Raw genomic sequence first — 24,079 nt, 5'->3', positions numbered from 1 at the left:
AAATTTTATTTTGCACCTCATACAACACAACGAGTGCACCAGCAATTCTGATCTATAATACTGTCCCCAAAGCTACAGTGTATGTATATAGTGAGGTAAGAGTAAAGCGGCACTTGGAGACTGTTTTGCTCCTTGACGAAACAGAAGTAATCCACGAGGAGACCTAAGTTTCAGGGTTCGCAGACCCCGTCTCAGGGACCAAGTAACAATAGGTGCAGTGCATACAAATATATATATATATATATATATATATATATATATATAAATATATACATATATATACACACACACACACACTCAAAAATACCACTTATCCGCCACCTACTGTGAACGCCACCAGCCGACTGCCGGCTCAACTTCCGGGATTCTGCAACAGGATGTTCGCTAACCGGAAGTCGAGCCAGCAGTCAATATCTAATAACAAAAAATTAAAGAAAAAAATTAAAACCTAGCATCTCATTGAGACCATGTGGGCTGAGAGAATCTAGTTTAAAATGGCTTATACTTTAAACATTATAGTCAGTATTTTCATTGTGTCAATATGCATGTTTTTGATAGTCTATTAAAGTTTTTGTTTGGTGTTGGGTGCACAGTAGTGACGTCATCCCTTACGAGACACTCCCGCGCGTCTCATTTGGACTTGCATGGTGAAGGGTGAGCACTTAAATGGGGAGTTATGATTTAAATTTTTTAGACCTGATGAAAATAAGTAAAACTTATTGAAACGTTGGCTGTTGACCAGCAGAAGTTTTGATGTCTTTGTGATCTTACGTAGGTCTCCTCATGGATTCAATTTGTCCAGTTCTTTCAACTAGCAAAACAGTCTCAGAGTGCCACTTTATTCTTACTTCACTATCTATTAAAAGCTTCCATTGATAGAATTTTTTTTTTAAATTATATAAACATTAAGGGGGGTATTCAATCGGTGTCGTGCTCCCGCAGCCATCTCCCGACGGGGGAGATGGCTGCGGGGCCCTATTCAATGTTATCTTCCCCGACAGCATTGAACAGGGGTTCTTGGCAGAACAAGCCCGACATCACAAGCTGTCGGGCTCGTTCTGCCGAGAAAGGCCGGAAATAGACGAGCTCCCGGCCGGAGCTCGTCTATTTCCGTCCCCAGCTCACAGCCACGCCCCCTTCTCGCCGCTCGGCGGCCGGGACATTGAATCCCGGCTGCCGAGCTCCAGGGGAGCAAAACGAGAACGGGACAGGGGCGCGGCTGTCGCGCTAGCTCGACAGCCGTGCCCCTGACATTGAATACCCCCCCATAGTAAAATAAATGGTTCAAAAACAAACAAATGAATTAAAAGGTCAAAATGAGTACTAAGATGTGAGTTCTATTAAATATGGGATGTTGCCCATAGCAACCAATCAGATTATACTTATTTATTTAGCACCTTCTAGAAGATGGGGCTGGAGAAGAACCGTCACTCAGGACTGACTTTGGCTGCAAATGTCTATGACTTGCTCTATTGCCATATGTCAGGAGGCTGCATGAAAGCACACAGCCAGCAAATGTAGGCAGAAAACCTTACCAGCCTTATTGTCCTGACAACGGGGGCCTGACCCCCGAAACGTAGACAGGCTTTTTGCATCTGATGGATTAAATTGGTCCAAGATTTTTTTCACCTATTAAGCCTCCGAGTGCCTTTGTATCTTTCTGCCTACCTTCTAGAAGATAATAGATAAAAATCCAATTAGTTGCTATGGGCAACATCCCATCTTTAATAGAACTGCTATATTTGTGAATAAACCCCTTTAACATGAAACAATACATCATTACCTTTTACAGAACTCCAGCCACATCCAGTGATAAATAAGGCATTTGCAAATCATTGTTTATGTGCAGTCTCATAACATGTAAGTATAACAACACCTATACAACAGAGGTAACCAGACCATCTACTGCTTCAGTGCATATAGAAATAGCAATTGCCAGATAAGGTTAGAATCTTCATAAGAGTAATGTATGGTCTTTCTTCTGGATGTTGGCACTGAATTTACACATTCTTCAGTGGGAACAAAACAAACTGCCAGACTAGTACATAAAAACCTTCCTTCATACATGTTGGCTTCAGCAGAGAACATCATAACCATCATTTACACAATTTTTTTATTATTTATTGGAAGATCAAATCCTTAAATAAAAAAAGTTAAAAGGACACAATATATATATAAAATATAAATATATGGAATATATAAAATATTAATAATTGCATAATAAAATGATTAGAGTACCATCTATGTAAGAAAATCAAAAATTCTATCTATATACCAGAAACAGAACTAATTAAATAGAATAAGTATGCAATTCTACAATGGTCATATTGTAGGACAATTAGGATATTAAACATAAATACAGCTAGACATGACACTGTACTAGTCAGGAATATACCTACACTTCATACCAGAACTGTTTTTGCAGCAAGTCTGTTTTGGGGTGGTATTCAATCTCGGTCGCTATTTCCGACAGGGGAAATAGCGGCGGCCATCTATTCAACGCTGCTGTTTCTGACAGCATTGATCGACAAAACAGATCAGACTTTAAAACCTGTTTTTTTTGGAAACGCCCATGGATTGTCGAATACGCGGCCGTTTCTAGACAATCCATGGCCGTTTTCGCCGACACCCCCCCTTTTCCACCACTCGACAGACGGACATTGAATTTCGCGTGTCGAGTTGCAGGCAAGCTGGCCCAAATGGCTCGTGATTCCGACTGTCGAAACATTGAATACCCCTTTGGACTTCTAGATTACTACAAAAGGTAATGACAATAGAATTAAGCAGGTGACATACCTTTCTTAATTTTTCTGGGGAAAACTCCAAACCAACAAGAAAGAGTGTAAAAAAGACACCAAACTCCCCCAGAGTTTCCACTTGAACAATAGACTGAAGAAGAAGAAAAAATGAATACAATGTAATGCCTATATTATTTCAAAACTGACTAAAAAAGATTAAAAATAGACCAGTTTTCAATGTTACATAGTAGTTAAGGCTGAATAAAGACGTGCGTCCATCAAGTTCAACCTTTGTTATAGTGCATGTACTATTTTCTGTGAAATCTGATTGAACTAGACTAGATGATTGTTGTATGTACCAGTGGATGTTTTTACCCAATCGATGATTGTCCAACCTTATGTATTTATTGTGTCTGCTGACACCACCTCTCCTGGGAGAGAGTTCCATAACTGAACTGACCGTAAAAAAAGATTTTTCTTCTAAGGTTACAACATCTTCTCTGCTCTAGTCTAAACTCATGCCCATGTGTCCTAAGTTCCTTCCTCAGTGCCTGACAGTTCCTTATATTGGCCCCCGATATATTTGTACATGTTAAGCATGTCTCCCTTCTAGAGTAAACAATACCAATTTGTCTCATCTTTCTTCACAGCTTAATTTCTCTTTTTATTAGCTTTGTTGCTTCTCTTTGGACTTTTTCCAGCTCAATGATATCCTTTTTGTAGTGTGGGGCATAGAATTGTACTCCATATTCTAGATGTAGTCCAGGGGTGGGGAACCTTTTTTCTTCCAAGGGCCATTTTGACATTGATAAAATCCTTCGGGGGCCATATAAGTACCCTGCTTCCCCGGTCCCATGCTCCGGCTGCCACTGAATAACAGCATGAAGAGAGAATGTTGCAGGCGGCTGCTGGAGTCTCTGGGCGCCTCTCACGAGAACTCGCTTCTGCCCACATCATTACCTCACGTGAACTCTCCCCCTTCCTTGTCTCCCGAGCAGGTGGGTGGGCGGGCCAAGCAAACTGGCTACAGGGGCAGTTTACGGCCCGCGAGCCAGAGGATCCCCACCGCTGATGTAGTCTAACCAATGCTTTGTAAAGAGGCATATTTACATTTGAGTCCCTAGACTCCATACCCCTTCTTATACATGCTAGTATCCTGTTGGCCTTATTACTTGCCACATGACACTACACCCAAGTTTGTTGTCAATTTGGACTACCAGATCCTTTTCCAGTTCTGATTTACCCAATGCCTCCCCGCTTAGGTTATAACTAGCACTTTGGTTATGTCTCCCAAGATACATAACCCTGCATTTATCCATACTGAACCTCATTTTTCAATTTTCTGCACACACTCTTCTATTTTATTAAGGTCACTCTGGAGCATGGAGACATCCTTGAATGTTCTAATTACCCTGCTCAGTTTTGTTTCATCAGCAATGATTGATACTTTGTTGAGTATACCCACCCAATATTATTAATGAATAATGTTAAATAAAAGGGGCCCTAGCACAGACCCCTGTGGCACTCCACTTAGTACAGGTATCCTACTTGATACTACACATCTTATTCTGTAATCCAGCATTCCTGTATGCAGATATAAGAATATGCATCTCATTGTATAGGAAAAACAGCTAAACCTTGATATGTGTATATACACAGTTCTCTGAAATGTACCTGAATAAATTAGGACAGACATTAAGGCCCATTTACGTGAAGTGCCTCACTAGAAATGTACCTACAAATGCACCTGGTTACAAGAGCATGTACTTGTAACCTAAGATAGCAAGGTCAGCCTGTGATAGTTTGTAGGTTGCCAAGTATGGATCAGGCTCATAAGTGCATGTGATTCTGCATCAACATGAAAGATGGTTGTTAAAGGAAATTAAAAGTGTAACGAATATGCATTTACTCACCTCCTTGCTTAGCAATGAGGGGAAGGGGGGGTGAGTTCTTAACATATAGTCATATCTAAAGGCAGTGAATATAACCAACTCTGCTTGAAATCCAAAATGAATTAAATAGAATTCTATTTTAAGGGGAATGGGGACTAGGCAAAAGTGGACAATCTCTATACAAAGAGGTTAGGATTAAAACTCTCAGTGTGTTCCAATTCCTACTTTTCTGATGACATTGCATAAATTTAAATAAATAAAAACTGCAAAGGCAGAAAATTAAAAAGGGAATCATTATACAACATATGAAATACCTTGATGCTGTTTAATCCAGATGGTCCTAAAAGAACACCACAGATGATGTATCCAAACATAGTTGGCAGTCCTATCATAGAGCATGCCCATCCACAAGGTAGAGACAGCATCACAATAGTTACAATGTCCTAGAGAACACGTGTGTATTAGTGAAAAGTCAGCAATATATCTTATTATGTCGTCTCTATGTACCTTCACCAATTCAAAATTCTTGCAAAAAGAAAAAAAAAGAAAGAAAAAAGATTTATGGAAGGCAAGAGAAAATGATTGCACAGAACAAATACATGTAAATAATGCACATCATACATATACCCTATAGCATCACAAAATAACCTAAACTATATACTAGTCAGTACTTTAGATGATGTTGTGCCAATAGAAGCAATGCCATAGGGCTGATATGCAGCAGACAGACATACCTTGATAAAGTGGTGGTCAGCACGGGGTATGGTGGAATCTCTAGGTTTGGTGAGTATGTACTGGTTATTTTGAGAGTCAATAAGCATGCTGAGTCCCAAGTCATCCTCTACTTGGAGACGGGATGTGTTTCTCTTTACTTCATATTCCTCCACTCGCAGTACAGCCTCAACATTTACACCACGAATCTGATAAAAATACCAAAGTTAATTTACCATAGGATACATGGTTGGAACATACTTTTTAAAGAGTTCCTTAATTTAAAGCATGCTGCATAAATAGAAATAGTACTTCTTAAATTAAACTCACAAATGCATGGACAATAACTCACTAAGGGGTAGATTTATTAAGCTCGGTGAAGTGATAAACTATCTGGTTTTTATCACGGTCCAATCAGCTCCTCCATGTGAAGCTACAGGCTTGGTTTGAAAAATGACAGGTAAGAGCTGATTGGCCGGTGATAAAAACCAGACAGTCTATCACTTCACTGAGCTTAATAAATCTAACACTAAGTCACACAAGCTTGCGGTATTGATAGGTTAGAAGAGTGCTATACATGTGCACTGCACTCCCAATACCTACCATATCTCCTACACAAAAGACTAGGATCACAGCACCTGCCGGCATCTGTGATAGCCTGCATGCACAAGCAAAAGCAAGGCATGCAGTACAGACAGCAGATAGTCTCCTATCTTGATATATGTGGCATACATTTTTTTTCACACTATGGCCCTTATTTAGATCTGACTGCAGTACACGTTTGTTTGGAAAATAAGTGCCTGGGTCCCTGGTCCGTGAACCAAATCTCGGAACCTGACAGTTGTTCCTGTATGTATGTTCCTATGTATTTTTATTTTACCTAAATTTTATTATATGATTAACTTGTGATATGTATTAAGTCATTTTAAATGTGGCATTTATTACGATTATGTTTTTTTTTTAAACTGACCTTTTATTGAAGCATAGTATGCATCTGTAGCCCAAATACTAACTGCTCCCGTTTTCCTGGGTCAGAAAGTTGATAACTTTAAAACTCCCAAGAGACCAATTATGGTACTTTTGCCTTTCATTCTTATAACTGTAGATTAAAGCAACCAAGCATTGCACCCACTTCTGTGAGCAGCATGGTGCACTGGAAATACACAATGCCTGCAGCACAACACTGAAGTGTTGAAAGTGAAAAAAATATTATTTTTTTAAAATCAGGGCCAAAGAGCCCTACTCCTAAAAATGTGCCATTTTCCTGAGGCGCCAAGGAAAAAAACTGACCTGGGGCAGGATGGGTATTGGGAAGAAGGAGCCTCTCCCAGCTGCACTCCAGAAGTTTAACTCCTTGGTGCCCGGTCAGAGGACCTGCAATACCCATGGTCCCAGTGTTACACCATAGGCTGAAGGAAAAAGTTAAGTACATTTAAGTGTATAGTTTCAAACATATGGAAAGAAGACTGAATCAGCTATATCCATGTCCTTATAAAAGGTGTTTTACTGCTTTTTCTAATTTTGGGCTTATGCAAAAAGAAAGCAACATAAAAGAAAAGGGTTCTATGCTCTCTTCCGGGCCAGCTACGAGTTATGCAAGATGACAAGCCTGAGAGCAAGCACTTATAGAAGTTAATATATACATTTTGGTTTAAGTTATATTCCAGTATATCCAATACATTGCAGCAGTATATACACAATAACCTTAGACAGTGACCTGTACTATCTAAATTGGCACTGAGCATAACAGCCTTGTTTGTTCAGTATGTCGAGTCATTATGCAGAATTATTCTAGGTGTGGCTAGAAACAGTCATTTAATAACTGTGCAAACAGAACAAATACATGGGAATTTAGAGCAAGCAATCATATATAAAGCTGTCCTTATAGGTAGACAGTTATCCTATAATCCCCAATCCCTACTTTAAATTGTAATCAGAATTGACACGTTCAAGTTACTAAAAACTAAACGCTGTCCTCCGGCTTATTGCACAACTTCATTCCACTTTTTTTATTCACATGAAACACTTTTTTCTCAATCAGACTTTGTGATAATGCAATGCTTACAGACTTGTTGTCATCAAATGCGTGGTCTTCTATTTCTTCCTCTAGCCTATCAGCAGCTTTGCGGACATCTTCCAGGATCTCATCAAGCATAGAGAGGCTTTTATTCTGCTGTTGCATGTTCTTCAGAGCCTCCACCTGATGTTTCTCCGCTGCCAGGAGTTCGACGTATTCTTGTTCTTCCTAGAAACAAACAGTATTTAGTCTCAATAAATACATATTGCTAAATTTTAAAGGAAATATTGTAAGAATGAATAAAAATATACTAGAGAACAAGTAACATATTGGTTCTTGAAAAACACCAACATAAATGACAAACCTTTGGCATGCCTTTATTATGGTGTAATGAAAAACGGAATACATTATATCAGGTTGTCTTTGTTCATTTAAACCGCGTGGGTGAGGGAAGGAGGTATAGTGGTATCTGGTCAATGGATTGCCATCAGAATGTCGACATGTCTTAAACCATGGGTCTTCAAACTGCGGCCCTCCAGTTGTTGTGAAACTACAAATCCCAGCATGCCTTGCCACAGTTTTAACACTCCCTTATAGCAAAACTGTGGCAAGGCATGCTGGGATTTGTAGTTTCACAACATCTGGAGGGCCGCAGTTTGAAGACCCATGTCTTAAACTGTCAACAGTGTCAGGATGCAAGCTGATAAGGTTAGGCAGCAGGGGAGGTTAGGATTAGGCAGCAAGAAGCTTCCCAACATAAAAAGTGTTTGTAAGTAATCCACAGTTATAGGAATGAAAGGCAAAAGTAGCATAACTGGTCTCTTGGGAGTTTTAAAGTTATCAACTTTCTGACCCATTAAAAAACAGGAGCAGTTCGTATTTGGGCTACAGATGTATTCTATGCATCAATAAAAGGGCAGGTTAAAAAAAAAAAAAAAAAACCACAACAACATCGTGAACATTTAAAGCAACAATACATATCACAAGTTAATCATATAATAAAAATAAAATATACATAGTTAAAGCATAAAAAATAAAGAAAATAAGGTACTTGTTTCCTAGCACAGCGCCCATCGTATGCCACTAATTAAGCTATGCGATGGGAACCGATTTTTGGATCCTAAGACCCGCACTGTACAATTTTAATATCGCGTCGCATGCCATTGTGATTTTTAAGTGTACAGGCACACCCACTATCAACGCCACCCCGAAGTGTGGCGAGCGCAGCGAGCCCGCGAGGGGTGGCGGTACGCGTCCTCTGACCTTTTCATACCCCCACTATCCACGTCGGCGTGGAGTTGATGTCTACACAGTGTGGCGAGCGCAGCGAGCCCGAAGCGTGGCGAGCCCCGCGAGGGGACGCGGAATACATGTGAAGTAATCCACGTGCGCTCGCCACACTTCGGGCTCGGTGGTTCGCTGCCGACGTGGATAGTGGGGGTATGAAAAGGTCGGAGGACGCGTACCACTGCACTCACCACGCTTCGGGTTGGCGTTCATAGTGGGGGTGCATTTAACATAGTAATCCCCCATCAGGGTGCCTGTACAAAAAAAAAAAAAAAAAAAATCGGGTCGGGTCGCATAAAATATAACTGAAGCAGCGGAGTGCAAACATTATAGTATATATAGTATAGTCTGTGTGTGTGTGTGTGTGTGTGATGGAGGCTGCAGTTTATAGGATGGTTGAGTCACTTGACCAATTCAAGTTCCATTTTGCCTTTAATACAGACCATGAATGCCAAGCTGCCTTTTCAGTATATCAGATCTGAAATTCTTCCGGGCTCTGTACATATAACTCAGTAAGAGCGATAGTAAGGGAGTGGTTTGGGTCTATGAGAAAATAACTTAAATATCCAGCTACATGGAAAGATCATCATGACCTAAAGTTTGCAAATACTGTAATGTGTAACCTACCAAAACAAATAATCTATTGTTACTGTAACACTAATTTAGGTGGTTTCATAACTAGCTAGGATGTTACTAGGATGCACATGAAGTGTTACACCAAAGAAACCAACCTTGATGGCAGCTTCTCTTAAAGCTTCCAGCCTCTGCCTACTGCTTTCCTTCATATTCACAACATCTTTGTAATCTCCCTGCAAAGCTCTGCGCAGACCATGAACTGCCTGAAACACAGAGTTCTCACTCTCATTCAGCTCTTTTTGGAAGATTTCAAATGTGTGCACTTGAAACAGTTTCTCTTCTGGAGACAGACTTGGATCTTTCTCCACTGCTTTAATTGCATTTTTCAGTTTGTTTAGCACTACATTCTTCTGACGAATGAGACCAGACAGTTTTCGGCAGTTATTCACCAACCACTCCTTTCTTTGGCTGGCTGTGGCTCCCTTGCCTCGATGCAACTTGATGGCATGCTTGGCTACCCCTTCATGTTCTGCTGCATAAGTTACATGGTAAACCAGTTGTAAAATCATGCACAGAATGTGGAACTTCATTGCTGCTTCAAGTTACTGCCTAAAGCACTCTTCAGCTGGTTTACGGTTTCTGGTGCACATGGCTTGAACGTCTAAAAGAAAATATGGCACGAATTGTTAATGAGAAAGAGAATACTGCTCTATGATACAATAATGCTTGCTTTAAAAGAAGCCAGTTATGCAGCTGAAACATCATCCAGTCGGTGTGCAGTCATTAGATCTAGAGTGTCCACGTCAATATGGTCAAAATGTCAAAATGTCGACATGAAAAAGGTCAGCATGAATTTTTAATACATTTTTTTGAGCCGACATAAGTTGACAGGCGGTATTTCATATCCTACCATCCACTACAGGGTGGTGGGAGAATATAATAGTGTGCCGAGCGCAGGGAGGGACCGAAACCGAAGCATTTCGAGCATAGGAAGCCATGTGAGGGGGAGCGGTACACTGATACGGTGTCCACACTGACCTATGTTGACAGACACCAAAAAAACATGAAAAACTCATGTCGCTCTTTTGACCCTGTCGACCTTATGACCCTGTCAACCAATATTGGTCGAGCTATTCACTATAGACCTAGACATTGTAGATCTAATATGTTGTAACCCATACAGTCTATACACAGAGAACGAAAGGCATATATACATAACAAAAAGTTTATAAAGCAACAAAAATCAATGATTCGGTACTTATGTAATATCTGGACTCCCGTTTTTCTTATGAGACCGCGTCCCCTCGCGGGGCTCGCTGCGCTCACCACGCTTCGGGCACGGTGGCTCGCTGCACTCGCCACACTATATAAAATCAACTCCATGCGTAGTTGGATAGTAGGGGTATGAAAAAATGGGGTGCATTTAACATGGGAGTCCAGATAATACATAAGTACCAATGATTCTTTTCAAAGCAGGCAATATCTAGAGTTTAAACAGCAAATATGTTTCATAGATATTTAAAAAATGAACAGGGATAGAACGGATAGATCTGAAAGAATTGAGAACCAAAATGTTTTTAGAATTTTAAAATATATGAGTTACATAGAACCTGAAATGTGTCACTTGAAGTCACAATGAAAACATAGATATAAAATGCGGTATCAGACGCTTGCCTTAAATGCGTCAAACATGGCGCTGTGTCCCTGAATACTCGCATTCTGTGCAGCCTGGGGGGCATTAGTCAACACCACACAATCTTATGAGCACTTTATATATGCTAGGCATATATGTCCCAAAAAATATCATTGGATTTGGGGCTTGTGGAAGACGTATGGACGTCCCTTGCGTGGAGTCCTAGGAGGTTACCGGGGACTAGTTTGAGCTGTGCGGCTGCAGTGTGGCAGGCGGCTTTCCTCCAGGAATTGTCATATCACCTATGCTGGCAAGCTGTTATATCATTTTATTGATGTACGTGTTCTTTTAATTTCAGTAAAATCCCGCGAGGGGCGGCGGTACGCGTCCTCCGACCTTTTCATACCCCCACTATCCACGTCTGCGTGGAGTTGAGAATAGAATAGTGTGGCGAGCGCAGCGAGCCACCGAGCCCGAAGCGTGGCAAACGCAGCGAGCCCCGCGAGGGGACGCGGATACCTTCACAGGTAAACGCTTCCCTACGCGGGCTTCACAGGTATCCGCGTCCCCTCGCTGCGCTCGCAACACTATTCTATTCTCAACTCCACGCCGACGTGGATAGTGGGGGTATGAAAAGGTCGGAGGACGCGTACCGCTGCGCTCGCCACGCTTCGGGTTCGCGTTGATCGTGGGGTGGCGTAAACTACTTTTGGGGGGACATTTCACTGTTCAGGGGTGTTTTTGGGGGTTTCTGGCCCATTTACCATTGTTCCCTATGATGATTTGGTGAAATTGAGCAATTTAACATTGTTTCCTATGGGAAATCGGGGGCATCGCGGGGTTCCCTATGGGAAATCGCGGGCATCGCGTCGGTACCATCGCACCCGATTTTTTAGTGCATTCGATGGCCGCGATGCCCCCAATTTTTACTCACGATGCCAACGATCATGATCGTTGTGGCCGTGCTAGGAAACAAGTACCTCTTTTTTTTTTTTGCAATAATATATATTAGTGCCTATTTCTCTCTAACTTTCTGAGTGAGAATTGAAGATACAAGCACATTACTAAGCGCAATGAGTGTTCATAATACAATAGACATTTGCTTCATGTAAAGTCTGCAAGTTTCATGAAGCAAACTCACAGTTCACTAATTCGAATCACCTCATAGTTATTAAAAGCAGAATCTAATAACTAACACTAAAGAGCCTAGAAACGTAATTTTATAGTTATAGTGTAATCACACAATGATGGAAACGTGCATAATCATTAAGTAATAAGAGAGCAGTTACAAGTTGATATGGTATAACAATAAATATATTTTCATATTGTTCTTCCAAATTGTCAAGTTGATAAGACTGTTTTATTTGACTATACCAAAAGTATCACAGGAGAGTCATAATTGCAGTTTAAACTTTATAAAGACCCAGCAGGGCATTGATACTGCAAATGCTCTTATTTGTCTCAAGACATACAGTAGAAATAATGAATAAAAAGAATTGCAAGAGTGACTCAAGTGGAAAAAGTTGGTCTATGCCAAATATATGTAATGGACCAATGGCATGACAAGGGTGGGTGGCATGGTCCCACCATCCCATTGGCATGACAGGGGTGGGGGCATGGTCCCCCCATCCCATTGGAATGACAGGGGTGGGGGCATGGTCCCCCCATCCCATTGGCATGACAGGGGTGGGGGGCATGATCCCCCCATCCCATTGGCATGACAGGGGTGGGGGCATGGTTCCACCATCCCATTTGCATGACATGGGTGGGGGGCATGGTTCCACCATCCCATTTGCATGACAGGGGTGGGGGGCATGGTCCCCCCAATGCCATTGACATGAAGAGGAACATGGTCCCCTATCCCACCAGCATGACGGGGGGCACAATCATAGATGTGAGAGAGACATGAGAGTAGGTATGGGACAGGCATGGAAGGAGGTTGGCAGCATACTACCTGCAGCGCCGGCCCAGGATTCTCATCTCCCCGGTTACTGCCAGCGTCACCAAGCGACAACACTGCTCTTTACAGCAGCAGCGCTCATACCCGTGCACCCTACACATCCACAACATCCTCCCCGGCTGTGCTCATAACAGCGCGCCACGCGTGGGGGGTTATGGGAAGTGTAGTCACGCAATGAAGCCGGTGTCACCGCCGTCTCGCGTCACCACCGCACGTACCGGTTGTTTCCTGCGATCCCCAAAGGCCGCAGCAGCCAATGTGTTACTGGTAGACTGTAGGCTGACGTGACTGAGGGGACCGCTAAAGCCAAAGTGGCAGCAATTGCAGCACAGTGGGTGGGACAATTACTGATATTGCTCCCCCCCACCCCCATCTGCATGCCACACTGTACAGCGCGACCACAACTCCCGGCATGCCTGGCGGCAGGGGGCGGAAATGTGCGGCGGGGATTGCGCATGCGTGCCCTGATCCTCCGAACCGTAGAGCTGTGTGATCCGGTGCAGATAAAATGGTAGGTAGTGGGGGTGGGGTGGCTGTGTACGCTGCGAGCTACCGGGGGGGAGCTGACCTCGGGGGGGCGGAGGGATCGGGAAGGATGGAGGTCATGCTGAAGTCGCTGTGTGCCGTGGGGATGGCGGAAGGTCACCCCCCCGGACAGCAGGATGCGTCGAGTTCACACACGTATCAGCCCGGGCTAGTGCTTTTCCCGGTGCGGAGCCGGCGCCCGGTGTCTGTCACACGTGTAGGTGCTGCTGTCAGCGGGGTGCGGGTCCCGACAGCGGTGACGCGAGGCAGGCCCGGGCCCGGAGTGACAGCAGGAGGGGGAGTTGCTGGTATTTTGAGAGCTCTCTCAGTCAGCGCTTAGCTTTTGCCTTTTTTGGGATGCGGGGTAGGTGCAGAGAGGGCTGAACTGTGCCCCCTCCACTCTCTGCCTAGCTATAGGCTGCTAGCACACACACTGCTGACTGGGGGGCAGCGGGGCTATACAGGTAGGGCTCCTTATTCTTTTGTATGTATGTGTATAGTGTGTGTACATTGTGTATGGTATTGGCTGCAGTATCTGTGTGTGTGTTTGGGATTCCTCTCCCGGTCACGTGGATCAGTAGTTTAGTTCGTATTTTTGCCCAGTCATCCCACCCTGTTATTGCCGCACCTACAAGAACCCTGCTGTTGTGGGAAGGGCTGATCCTGTCCTGTCACTTGTTTTCTATTATAATGTTAAGTCTTACGTTTTCCAAAATGATAATATATATGCATGTTGCAAATGTCTAAACGGTGAGTGGCATATGTTAAGAAAAACAAAACTTATGCAAATATGTACTGTACACTGAATAAATATTGTTAGTAATGTAATGCTGGCTGGATAAATATAACTCTTTAATCCTGTTTGGATATACAGTACATACAAACTTGTAATAGTTGGGCGCCCACTATAGTTACTACGCTCATACCCCCACTATCCATGTCGGCATGGAGTTGATTTTATATAGTGTGGCGAGCCACCATGCCCGGAGCGTGGTGAGTGGACGCGGAAAACTACGCAAATAGTTGGGTGCCCACTAAGCTAACATATAAGTACCTACAAACTTCTAGTCAGGTAACGTAACTTCTTACTTTAATATTGGTTGACTTTTCTCCTTTACCATATGCTACCAGTGGCCATGAACAACTGGTGTTTCTTCACAGAGGAAGTGTATTATTTGGGTGGGGAGCTCCTTTGTGAATTGCTGGCTCATAAATCTTAAGTACAGGACCTGAGTAAGCCACCTTGGCAAGAGCAATAGGTCTGTGCTCTCGGATACCACTATTGGTCGACAGGCATAATATCGTCATGCATTAGGTTGACCTGGTCAAAAGGTTGACATACATTCATGTGTTTAAAAAAAAAAAAAAAAAAAGTGTTTTTCATACTTAACTAGCCATGTGGACATCGAGGGAGACTATAGTGTGCTGTGAAGCATGGCTATCAGATGACTTATATCGACATGCACACAAAAACCCATGTCTACTTTTTCCATGTCGACCTTTTGACCATGTTGACCTAATGCTTGTTGATCTTCTCAATGTCAACCATACCCTAGTACCCTGATTGAAGCAGCAAAAGTTTAAAAAAAATTTTTTTTTTTCTTTGGCATCAATAGATTTTGTGTAGTTTCACAGTGGCGGCTTGCGCTACGTTTGAAGCTACGCTAATAGCGTAGCCCAACGGCTTCTTTACTTGTGTAATTTCACGGGGGCAGTCTAAGCTACATTATCAGTGTAGGCTGCCGCCATGAACCTACACAAGTAACTACAGTACTGTTGCCGGGAACTGCATCTGTGTCCCCGACTTCTCTGGCAAGCCTAGTTAGCGCCTCTCACACCACCGGCGCCAGCATGATTCCCTCTCTTTGGAGGAAAAGGGATCATGGTGGCGCTCCATCTGTTTGAGTAGCTATTTCGGCAGGGTCTAGCAACCCTGCCGACAGGGTTAAGGTTTCCGTAGCGCGTGCGCCTCCTGTCCAAAGAGGGGGTGCGGACGCAAGTGTGTCTCATTCACAGTGAAGGAGGCATTGCATACTGGCAAATGCCTCCATTTGAAACCCCCACTATCCACAGCGTTTCAAATCCCCACTATCCACGGCAGCCCAAAGCATGGCGAGTGGACGCGTTACGCATCCTGCCGACCTTTTCATACCCCCACTATCCACGCCGGCATGGAGATGATTTTATATAGTGTGGCGAGCACAGCAAGGGGACGCGGGGCGAGCACAGCAAGGGGACGCGGATCACATTTAAGGTAATCCGCGTCCCCTCGCGGGGCACGGTGGCTCGCTGCACTCTCCACACTTTATATAATCAACTCCACGCCAACGTGGATAGTGTGGGTATGAAAAGGTCAGGAGGATGCGTAACTTGTAACTGGATTTTAGTTAAGAAGAAGAAGAATTAAAGTAATTTAACACATTACAGTACAATCAGTACTTCTGACTACGCTGGATCTGACAGGGAACACTACGCTACTTCTGACTGGCTATGCTAACTATGCTGGCCTCGGGGACGCTGCACTGATGGCGTAACAGCCGCCGTGAAACTACACAAGTACCGAACATTCTTATCTTTTGTAAGGCATACATATAGAAGATTTATCCACTGTTGTCTTCAACCAACAGTCTTGCTTTACTGATAATCCAATCTCTTATTGAGCCTTTCACTCCACTTAAAAATACCTCACTAGAGTGACTGGTCATCTTTGATACCCCTGTTTCCACTAGCCCGGGTTTTTGCACAGAAGCGTGCAAAACCCGTGAGTTTTTAGGCAGGTGGAAACGCTCCCTGTAGAAATAACCCAGGTCGTGAGACCTTGTATTTCTACCCAGATAGCAACCAGGGTTGAACACTGGTTCAACCTGGGTCATTGTGTAGTGTAACCAGGGTCGATGCAACCCGGGTCCTGTTCTCTACAGTGCCAAAGCAGGCGCTGGGAGCAGTGTTCCGCGCGCGCACACAACTCGACGAGTGTGCGCACAGACATGACAATAGAGCGCACAAAGCAGCAGTTGTCCCTTTTTGCAGTTGTGCACTCAATTAATGTGTGTTTCACCCATTACATTACATCACATCATGTGCTGTGTTTTGAATGTTTAAATGTTTAATATCATTTTGAAGTAAAGTTAACACAAATGCTGAACGTAATGCTCAACGTAATTTTCCAATTATATAGAAGTGACGCACAAAAATTAAAATTTCCTTCCAAAGTTGCACAGCCAAAATCTTTTGCCGCACACAGCTTTCCTAAAATTAGAGGGAACATTGGCTGGGAGATGCTTTCATCTCCCAGCGCCTCCCCGACCCCACCTTCTGATGACGTCACCCGCCCGGCATTATGCCAGGTGGGGACTCTAGTGTGAATTGGTTTGCAAGCTGGGTCGCACCCAGGCTGTAGCCGGGTACAAAGTCCCGGGTGCGACCCGGCTTGCAGATGGAAATGGGTATTAGCCAAATGGCACACTCCTTTTCCTTGTTTTGTCACCTTCTTCCCCTTGACACTCCTTTGCATTTACAGTACCGTACATTCCTAGCTTACTTATTACTACTTCAGTAGTTCCGACAGTGCTCCTAATTCTCGGTTCCAGTCCTCTTCTGATATGGTCTTATAAGTGATAAGCTTTTTCTTGGCCTTCTCTGCCCTCTACACGTGTCCTCTGTAAACCCATCCCTGCCTCCTTTACTAGGATGAAACTAACAACCTTCGGCTAAAATACTGCATTATATCATTCAGTGATGTCATTTGCCCCCCCCCCTCTTTTGACATGTGTAATCTGGACAAAATTGATCCTACATTCGGGAAAACTCTAATCCTATTGACATCCTTAGGGGTGTTTCAAATGTCTATGCACCCCATTCTCTCCTTTAAAGGGATGGGAGATTGAGGGTGACCATCCAGTGTTTTTTTTTTTTTACTTATGCGCTTGTTTCTCCTACACAGACTGGGTTTAGCTACCAGATCAATCAATTGCCTCCCCCAATAAATAAGCACTGTACAGCCAAAGGAAACTCCTTATTATAAGGTAAAATTGTTAAGTATAGTGCAGAACCTCAATCACACCCCTCCCGATGAATGACTGTATTTAGCCAATGTCCATTTTTAGATACATTTCAAAAATGGATCCTCCCCCAATATAGTAAAGATTAACATTTTCTGGAAAATTATTGCCTATCATTTTTCCTCCAGTACTTTGCATATAGTCTTTCATAGACTATATAGCTCAGCTACACAAGCATATTTGAAAGCAAACTGTAATATGTTTTGTCAGTACATACACCAACACACAGTTGAAGGTTTTTCTAAATGAAAGCTGCAATGTGTAGAACATAATGCTTTCTTTTATTTTTAAAACTCAGACATGTTTGTGTTCACTGCATGCACACGGGTATGTACTAACTTATGCAGTTATCTTTGGGAATCATTGCTCTTTATGGCTACTGCTCCAATTCATTAGATGTTTTGTGAAAGTCCAATGTGTAAAACATGTACAGCATATCTAATATCTGCCCTATATTGCAATTCACTCTCACAGAACGCCCCAAACTACCGTCTGTCTCTGCTTACAATTAAAGGAAGATCAACTAATTGCGTTTAGGTTGACATAACCGCCCCCCCCCCCCCCCCCAACACACACACACACACACAATATGCATTGTGTTGGAAATGGCTCCATATGTACATTCTCTATAGGAGATGGAGTTCAGGCAGTTTAAATCTTGAACAGCAAATAAACCACGACCTCTCCACTGTTTGCAGGAGTGTTTTAAGCCCCCTGCTTCTCATACAGACCTATACAAAAATCAGGTGGCTGATGGGATTGTGTGGATGGGGGGGACAGTTGGGAGTCCTCCCAGCCTGAAGTGAATAGCGTCTATTAAGCATCGCAGAGGGTGAGAAATGGGGGCATGTCACAATAGAGACTAATTTGCATAGGCCACGCGAGTATCCCTATATCCCTGCTTAAGAAGTTGGGAGGTATGCAATTACTTCAGTTTTCAACATGTGCTAAGTCCCTGTAACAAGATGGTTCATACACCTTTTCCACTGCCTTAAAAAATCTTTAGTTTTTGCACATGGAAGCACATTGAACAACCCAGTCTGGGGCCTGGGTAAGGCTTCAATATAAACGAGTAACCGAGGCCCTGTTTATAGCTTGGGGAAAGCCGATACCTCACAACTGCAATGTTCCATGGGAGGTTGGGGGTTAGACTGAGCAGCGGTGGCGCTGAAGGGGACTGGAGGCTGTGAGCATGCTGTCCATTCCATGTGCACTGGAGGCAGCCCAGCAGCTGCCATAGTGCTGGAACACTATAAAAGAGGGGATTTGACATAATGTCACCAAGGCCACATCCTACTATCCCGATCGGCCTGATTTCCCAGCACTTGGAGATGATGTCCTTTCAAGTGCCAGCAGAAGAGACTTTGCATTCTTGTCTCAGTGGGTGAAAATTGTTACAATTTAGTTTCTGACTGGAATTACTAATTAACATGGTCTTTTTCATATTACCTTGCACAGAGAATTATGTAATCTGACCCTTTACAATAAAGGATTTTGATTGGTAAAAGCGGTTCTAGTTTAACAGGAAATCTCTATGCATGAGTAGTAACAGAAAATGAAGGACAATGAGGGTTGTGCTAGAACAGTGCATGATTCATCCTTTGCTTGCATACATTTTCGGTTAACACTCTATAATCTGCTAATTGTCTTTATAAATCAGTGATGCCTACTGCCCTATAAATTGATGCTTCAATTACCATTCTGCAATACAGCACAACTTGGGTGGGACAGAAGTGTCGGTCTTTGTGATTGGTTAACTAAAAAGCAAAAAGTTGAACTGTTCTGAATGTTAGCCTTCAACAGTTGAGATCTGTTCTACTACTTGATGATAATAACTTTCATTTTAGTTCAATGTTTTACCGAATTCTGGTTTGTTTTTAATAGCGATATATAGATGCTGTCCTTTGAGTTTGCAGATAAGGCATTTTAATCTCAGAAGAACAAAGCTTTGTCGTCTTATGCTGATATGACGCATAATGCTGAAATGAAGCATGCGCACATCGAGAGACCTAAGTCTTTGTAATGAATAAAATAAGCATAAGTACAATGCTGAAACAACTTCTGCTGCTTCTTTTGCATCCCAAAGCACAAACTTAAATCGTCTCAGAAGGACAAGGTGCGCCAGTTTATGGTATTTACCCAGGCTGGGGAAAGGACTGCAATATACTGTTTAACACAGAATGACTGGAAATTAGAACTGGCCACAGACAACTACTTCCAGAACACAACCTTGTACTGCAAAGAATCAATGAAAAGTACAGTCGATAAAAAGAAACTAGAGCAATTGTATAACCGTTACAAAGGTAAGGAACAACTTTTAACTCTGTCAGTATGGCTCTTGTTTTGTGTTCTGTATTGTCCGTATGCAGGGTCACCTATATGTAGGTTGAATGAGTTTGAGCTCCATGATTAAAGCTAATTTTGTCGGAATCCAATTCGGTGCAAGAAATTCATGAGCGGTTGTAACTGCTGCTGCATCTCCGTGTAAACCCCAGCAATGGCACCTGAACTCACACCACTCTCTGGCCCTTCTGGTGCCGGTCTTGCACATTTCCGCTGCGAGTCCAGCGGTAACACTTATTTGCAGGTGCGAGTGGCTCATACCTAATTGGATTATATGTAAACTATTTACTAAGCTGCATATAAAAACCATAAGCGTGTGTTAAAAGTAAATCTAATTAATGTTGTATAAAACAGTTTTATCTATGAAAGTAGTGATTTTAACCCCTTGAGTGGTGAGTTTTCCTGGGGCAGGGCAAACCTACCAGAGTAGGTTTGTCCTGCCCCAGAAATACTCACCACTGAAGGGCAGCTGCTGCAGTCAATGATTTCTGCAGCAGCCCCTGCTCTCCTGGGGCTGCTAAAGGGGAGGCTGTCAGATGCCCTTGGGTGTTCAGGCGCCTGAATACCTGAGTGCTCCCGAGCAGCCCTGAAGTTCCGCACGGAGAGGAAGGAGTGATCGGCGGGGGGTTGCTGCTAGATTGTGGGGCACCACTGGCACGCACCAACATATCACTGCATGCCCGGAAATGTTTCCAAATTTTCAGGCATACCAACGAAGTGGTTAAATAGTCAAGGGTGTAAATTGTAAGCGTTATGTATAATTATTTATTTCAATTTTATCTGAAATATTAAGCTAAATCATTTAATCCACCTCGAGCCAGGACCTTCCCGCCTGGCAGGATCTCATGCGGTCTTTTCACATGTAATGTATCGCATGCGACCCCTATGCCAAGAGGGGGTCCATGCTGGTCCAACTTCTGACTCGGGTCTGAGGCGCACAGCACGCCGGATCCAATTAGACGTCAAACGCATCCGATTTGAACCGTTTTCTCGGCCCAATCTGTCTTGAACGAGTGAAATTGGCCCAAATCGCAGTGTATGGGGGGGGGGGGGGGGGCTTAAAATATAAAAAAAAATAGCTTTATTGTCTCACCCTGCCTGGTTTTAAAATGATAAAATGCACCCTGCCTCCATGGCAGCACCCTGCTGAAACAAACTATCCTATTTCGTCACTACCTGCATGTTGCCGTGTCTGGTGGGTGGCAAAAGTTGTGGTGGTGTGATCACCACCAGTGAATAGATGCCATGATGTGTATGGCATCTTTTCATAGGGAAGGGAGAGCTTGGGGAACTTCACCACCATGTCTGTTAATTCGGGGCACACCCCTAAGTGTGAGGAACGGGTGGCTCTGGAGACCTCACCCCCTCCATTCTAAACCCTATAGGGCTTCATACAAAAATCTGTGACTCTTTGGTGAGTGAGGATACCATTCCCATTGTTTAGACTCCATTCCAACAGCAAGTTGCCACCGTTGTGTTACTGATATCAGTAAATGGGGATTACTATTATATATGTGATTGCAACGGTCAGGAAATAGTTTGGAAACGTATACAGTGTTCTGTACAGATTGAGACTCCCATAAATAAAATTCCATGCTCCGTTCAATGAGTTCAGTGCTCCGGCTATCGAGTGTTGGAAAGTGGGCGTGACATTTATAATGGCTGTGGATTAATAATTCACTGCTGTGAATTCGACAACCCGCAGCCGTTTCCGACCAAACAGATTCAATCAACTTGTTTTAAAGTCGCTGTTTTCTCGGACTCTGCTTTCAATGCTGTTGGAAAAAGGCAGCATTGAATAGGCGGCGAATGCTATTTGCGCCAGCAGAAATATCGGCCAAGATCGAATAAACCCCCCCCCCCCCAAGGTTACTCAATGCAACATTTTTTATTTTGTGCATGAAATATGTGTGTACATTAACCGTCAGAGAGCAAACCTTTTGGATATTGGCTTTCCATATATGGGTGCCTCATTAACCTTTTATGTTCTTTTATGGTTTCACACCGAACCAGTATCTAGTCTTGTGGTCTAGGAACAATTTATTTTATGTGATTTACAGTACATATGAAATGTTATATGACACTGAATTAAATATACTAAATCTCCAACCCAAAACACTACTTACCTGTGGAAAGGCATTCAGTATTTATTTAAATTGTCACTTTTTCCGAGTTTTCTTTGAAAATTTTTCCTCTTTTCTTTCTCGCTTTAACAAATTCAGACCCTCAAGATGAAAATAAAATAGGTATAGATGGAATTCAATTATTCTGTGATGACTTACACTTGGATCCAGCCAGTACTAGTGTATTGGTAATCGCATGGAAATTCAGAGCTGCAACACAATGTGAATTCAGTAAAAAGGAGTTTGTGGACGGGATGACTGAACTTGGGTATGTATAGAAGTGGTGCTGCGTCCTTACTCCATTAAGGAATTATGTTTTAAAATCAAAGGTTCTCAAGTACCACAAACTGCTCATAAGTGATTAACTATTTCCTAATGTTATAGTACAGATGTGTCCTCATACACTGTTGATGCAGTCACGTTAAACCATCCTTATCGGTGTGCCAGGTCCTGTGCAGATTGATATACAACACTTTATATATCTGTGAGGGACTTGAGTTTTGAATTTGTATAGGAATTGCTAGTTTACACACAAATATATACATGTATTGCATATCATAGTAATTAGCACAGCCATCTGGTAAATACTAGTCACATTGCACTCAGAGGAGTTGAAATGATCAGAAATCCTAAGCATGTCGGAAGGAGTGAAAGAATTGGGTTGGATGGAAGAAACTTCATAGAAAATGATACCTTTTCATGATAATAATGTAAATATACTGTAGGTGTAAAACCAATTGATCGTTGTTCCTTGCTTAAAGACCCTTCAAAGGAGCATTGGGCATATTTACCTGTGTTGAAATGCCGCAGCGTTGGCTCATCACACCATTTACATTTAACAGTATCAACCTCTTGAGTGTTTTTCCTCTCTGACTGCCTACTGCATAAGGGACTTTACAAACTCCCTGTACTATGAAGTCTGGTCATAAGTATGTACGCAACACACCTCTTTTACATATTTTAGATTTTTGTTGAGCACTGTCTTTGTTACAAGGTGTGTGTGTGTGTGTGTGTGTGTGTGTGTGTGTGTGTGTGTGTGTGTGTGTGTGTGTGTGTATGTCTCCTAGAATAACTTCCATTTAGTCATTAAACAGGTATGATTGGTTTTGTCAGTATTTATTCAAATGTAAACTTTGAGCGAAATGTTATACGTGGGTTTATATGCTTGTTTCTTCACATTTAAAGTAGTATCGTAGGTGTAAGTAAGGTTGATAGAATATTAACTGGACATTGAATACTGTTTTTACATCTTGCCGAATGTTTAGATTTGGTGCTGCCACACCATCACCTATAATGTCTGTATGTTCCTGATTTATGTTCTTGTTAGCAGGTGTGACAGCACAGACAAATTAAGGGCCCAGCTGCCTCGGCTAGAACAAGAGCTCAAAGATCCTCTTAAATTTAAAGACTTCTATCAGTTTACATTTAATTTTGCAAAAAATCCAGGACAAAAAGGGCTAGGTATGTATGGGTATTTCTTTAAAAAAAATCTTGTTATCTACATTGAAATGGGATCAGACCTATACATGTAGAGATTTGTACAGAATATTTCAAGAAAGAGACACTTGGTGAAATGTAATAGATTTAGAGATTTGGTAAGAAATCTCACGTTTTTTTTTTCTCCCTGTTAAAACGGCAATCCCTTATCTTATACTGCAAAACCAGTCTGATTTTGCTGTGTAAATGATTGCTGCTTTAATAAAAAAAAAAAAAGAGATTTCTTACCAAATCTCTCACTTTCTGATTCTCTCACCCTATTACATTTCACCCAATATGGCTTTCCAAATACAGGGAGTTCAAAAAGTCTCACTGCAGTGACTGTGTGCTAAGTAATATAACAAATAAGGGATGATAACGTCATAGTCACTCGATTTACATCTCAAAAGGGAACTTTTTACATACGTACATTGTGTTGAAAGTGTTCTTTTATTTCTGGTTTCCCACAGCTGCAGAAGAGATCTGCAGCCAGGGACAGTAATCACTGCAGAGGGATTTTTAAACGTTCCTATATAATAAAGAATACATTAACTGCTGGACAGCTTTTCGGATTGCGGGCTTATAGAATCCATCCAAGTAATGTAAAAAATAAAGGTTCAAGTCTCTGATTCAAACAGCCATAAATTTCAGGTTTCTCTTTATGACTGACTTATCTTATAAGTACAAATTGCTGGGGATCATAGTAAAAAGGCCTTAAGCAGTTTGGTGCCAAGTAA

General features: G+C 42.5%; 2 protein-coding genes across 5 annotated transcripts in view; one reads left to right on the top strand and one right to left on the bottom strand.

Annotated features, from left to right (window-relative positions):
- SLC9D1 (solute carrier family 9 member D1) overlaps positions 1-13,238 on the bottom strand; it is a 25,558-nt gene extending 12,320 nt beyond the window's left edge. The window contains exons 1-6 of the mRNA XM_083168716.1: positions 12,809-13,238; positions 9,377-9,882; positions 7,407-7,586; positions 5,365-5,550; positions 4,945-5,073; positions 2,797-2,889 (exon numbers count right to left, since the gene is read on the bottom strand). Of these exons, the coding sequence (XP_083024842.1) occupies positions 2,797-2,889; positions 4,945-5,073; positions 5,365-5,550; positions 7,407-7,586; positions 9,377-9,811 (1,023 nt within the window). The 5' untranslated portion in view covers positions 9,812-9,882; positions 12,809-13,238. The remainder of the gene's footprint in view (positions 1-2,796; positions 2,890-4,944; positions 5,074-5,364; positions 5,551-7,406; positions 7,587-9,376; positions 9,883-12,808) is intronic.
- Positions 13,079-24,079, top strand: part of DCUN1D2 (defective in cullin neddylation 1 domain containing 2) — a 27,802-nt gene continuing 16,801 nt past the window's right edge. Inside the window, exons 1-4 of one of the 4 annotated variants that reach the window (XM_083168718.1) lie at positions 13,079-13,325; positions 19,487-19,703; positions 21,966-22,134; positions 23,194-23,327. In XM_083168718.1, coding sequence (XP_083024844.1) covers positions 13,323-13,325; positions 19,487-19,703; positions 21,966-22,134; positions 23,194-23,327 — 523 coding nt within the window. In that variant the 5' untranslated portion in view covers positions 13,079-13,322. Of the gene's footprint in view, positions 13,326-13,398; positions 13,804-19,284; positions 19,704-21,965; positions 22,135-23,193; positions 23,328-24,079 lie in introns of those variants that run through there. The other 3 variants (XM_083168720.1, XM_083168719.1, XM_083168721.1) reach the window with 3 other exon arrangements.

The sequence above is a fragment of the Crinia signifera genome, chromosome 2 (assembly GCF_055691185.1).
Source record: "Crinia signifera chromosome 2, ASM5569118v1, whole genome shotgun sequence".
Taxonomy (NCBI): Eukaryota; Metazoa; Chordata; class Amphibia; order Anura; family Myobatrachidae; genus Crinia; species Crinia signifera.
The sequence above is the reverse complement of the archived record's forward strand: the minus strand, read 5'-3'. Positions and strand labels throughout refer to the sequence as shown.